Source organism: Diceros bicornis, chromosome 28 (genome assembly GCF_020826845.1).
Source record: "Diceros bicornis minor isolate mBicDic1 chromosome 28, mDicBic1.mat.cur, whole genome shotgun sequence".
NCBI lineage: Eukaryota > Metazoa > Chordata > Mammalia > Perissodactyla > Rhinocerotidae > Diceros > Diceros bicornis.
In genome coordinates, this window is record NC_080767.1 from 14171362 (window position 1) to 14173369 (window position 2008).

At 39.0% G+C, this 2008-nt stretch overlaps 1 protein-coding gene across 1 annotated transcript; it reads right to left on the reverse strand.

The window, feature by feature from the left end:
- Positions 1 to 241: 241 nt before the first annotated feature.
- On the reverse strand, positions 242 to 1240 carry LOC131393185 (olfactory receptor 13F1-like). The gene has a single exon (XM_058523692.1). The coding sequence runs from the start codon at positions 1199 to 1201 to the stop codon at positions 242 to 244; it is 960 nt and encodes a 319-aa protein (XP_058379675.1). The 5' UTR covers positions 1202 to 1240.
- Between the last annotated feature and the right edge of the window lie 768 nt (positions 1241 to 2008).

Genomic DNA, 2008 nt, shown 5'->3' on the forward strand with positions numbered 1-2008 from the left:
GTGTTGATTAGGCACATGTGTGTGGTGATGGGTTGTAATTAGTATTTGGGTGGTGAGCATGATGTAATCTATGCAGAAATAGAAGTATAATGATATACACCTGAAATTTATACAATGTTATAAACCAATGTTACTGCAATAAAAAACGACAAAAAAAAATAAAAAGAGTGTCTTTCTCCATTGTCCCAAAGTTCTAGTGTATATAGACAAGTTAACAGCCCTTAGATAAATGTTATTGATATTATTTACTACTATGGATTAAAAGAGCACAAAGAGAGTTCCTAATCAGCAATTTTTTCACAGCTGCTTTCACCTCTTTGTTGCGTAGACTATAAATGATAGGATTCAACATGGGGGTTAATCCAGCATATACCAAAGCCATAAATTTATCTATTTCCTGTGAATCTACAGCCAAGGGCTTCAGGTACATGGAGAGAGCTGTCCCGTAGAACAAAACCACCACAGTCAGGTGGGCTGCACACGTTGAAAAGGCTTTCCTTCGACCATCCGCTGAGCTGATTCTTTGGATGTTGGAGAGGATGAACGCATAAGAGATACAAATGAGGAGCATCGGCATAGGAAGAAGAAGTACGCTGATCACCAGCATGATTAACTGCACCTTGGAAGTGTCTACACAAACTAATTTCAACACAGCCAGAATTTCACAGGTGAAATGATTGATGATGCTATTTCCACAGAGAGACTGATGCAGCACAGACATGGTTTCCACCAGGCCAGTGAGGCAGCCTGTCACCCAGGAGCCAGCTGCAATCTGCACACAAACTCTCTTGTTCATGATGATGGAGTATCTTAGGGGGTTGCAGATGGCCACATACCGGTCATACGCCATCATGGACAGGAGCACACACTCAGTGGAGCCCATGGCAAGAGATAAGTACATCTGCGTGGCACATCCTGAGAATGAGATGGTGTTTCTCCCTGAAACAAAGTTTGCCAGCATTGGAGTGAGAGCAGAAGAAGTGTACCAGATGTCCAGAAATGAGAGGTTTCTAAGGAAGAAATACATGGGTGTGTGTAGGCGGGAATCCAGGATGGTGATGGAGATCAGAATCATATTACCCAGCAAGGTGATCAAGTACATCAGCAAGCACAGCACAAATACAGTGATTTCAACTTTGGGGTAGTGAGTAAATCCCAGAAAAATAAAATTTGAAATGACTGTCACGTTTGTCTTGACCATTTTATTCCTTCTTGTTCATCTGTTAGAGTAAATAAAAGTACAAATTGTGTATATTTAAAAATTTGAACTCTACCAACTTTCAAGAGGTTTTTGTTAGGGGTACTTTTAAAGGATCATTATCCAGGCAATACCATATTAATTGCTCATTCAGGCATCCAACATTTATTAAGTACGCTCATAATCACTGAAGATCTAGAGTTGAATTACATAAAAGCAGCTCTCAGGCAACTCACAATAAAAAACAAGACCCAGTCAAGTCATAAACAATTATAATAACATGATATAAGTGTGCTCCACGGTACCAGGCAAACACAGAGTAAGAGTCTTAACTCTGTGTTGGGGCACTGCTCAGTGAGACATTTGAAGACTTGGCTCAATAAAAAAAAAGCAGTGGACATAACTGAGTTAAGGACCAGGGGAGGTGTGCTGGGCAAAGAAAAATTTTTTGTAAAAGTTGCAATTAGAAAGGATGTGGTTGCACTTTATAAAGCTTAAAATTACATCCGATAACAGATGGACATGCTGCTAAGATGGACATACTAAGGTGTATAAAAGAAGATAGACAAGAGGCCAGTCACTACAATACTACATGCTTTCTGTCTTCAAGAAGGCGTTTTTGAATATGGTATAATCTTGAACCCATACTTTCTTAAAAAGCAAATCATTTTCAAAGTGAAGTATTTTACAATGCAAATCAAATTACCGGCAATATACCTGAAAATTAACCACATATGAAGATGTATTTAAAAATCACTGTCCTACAAGATAGAGTTCAAATGAAATCAGTCACAAACACAGAAGCCTCAC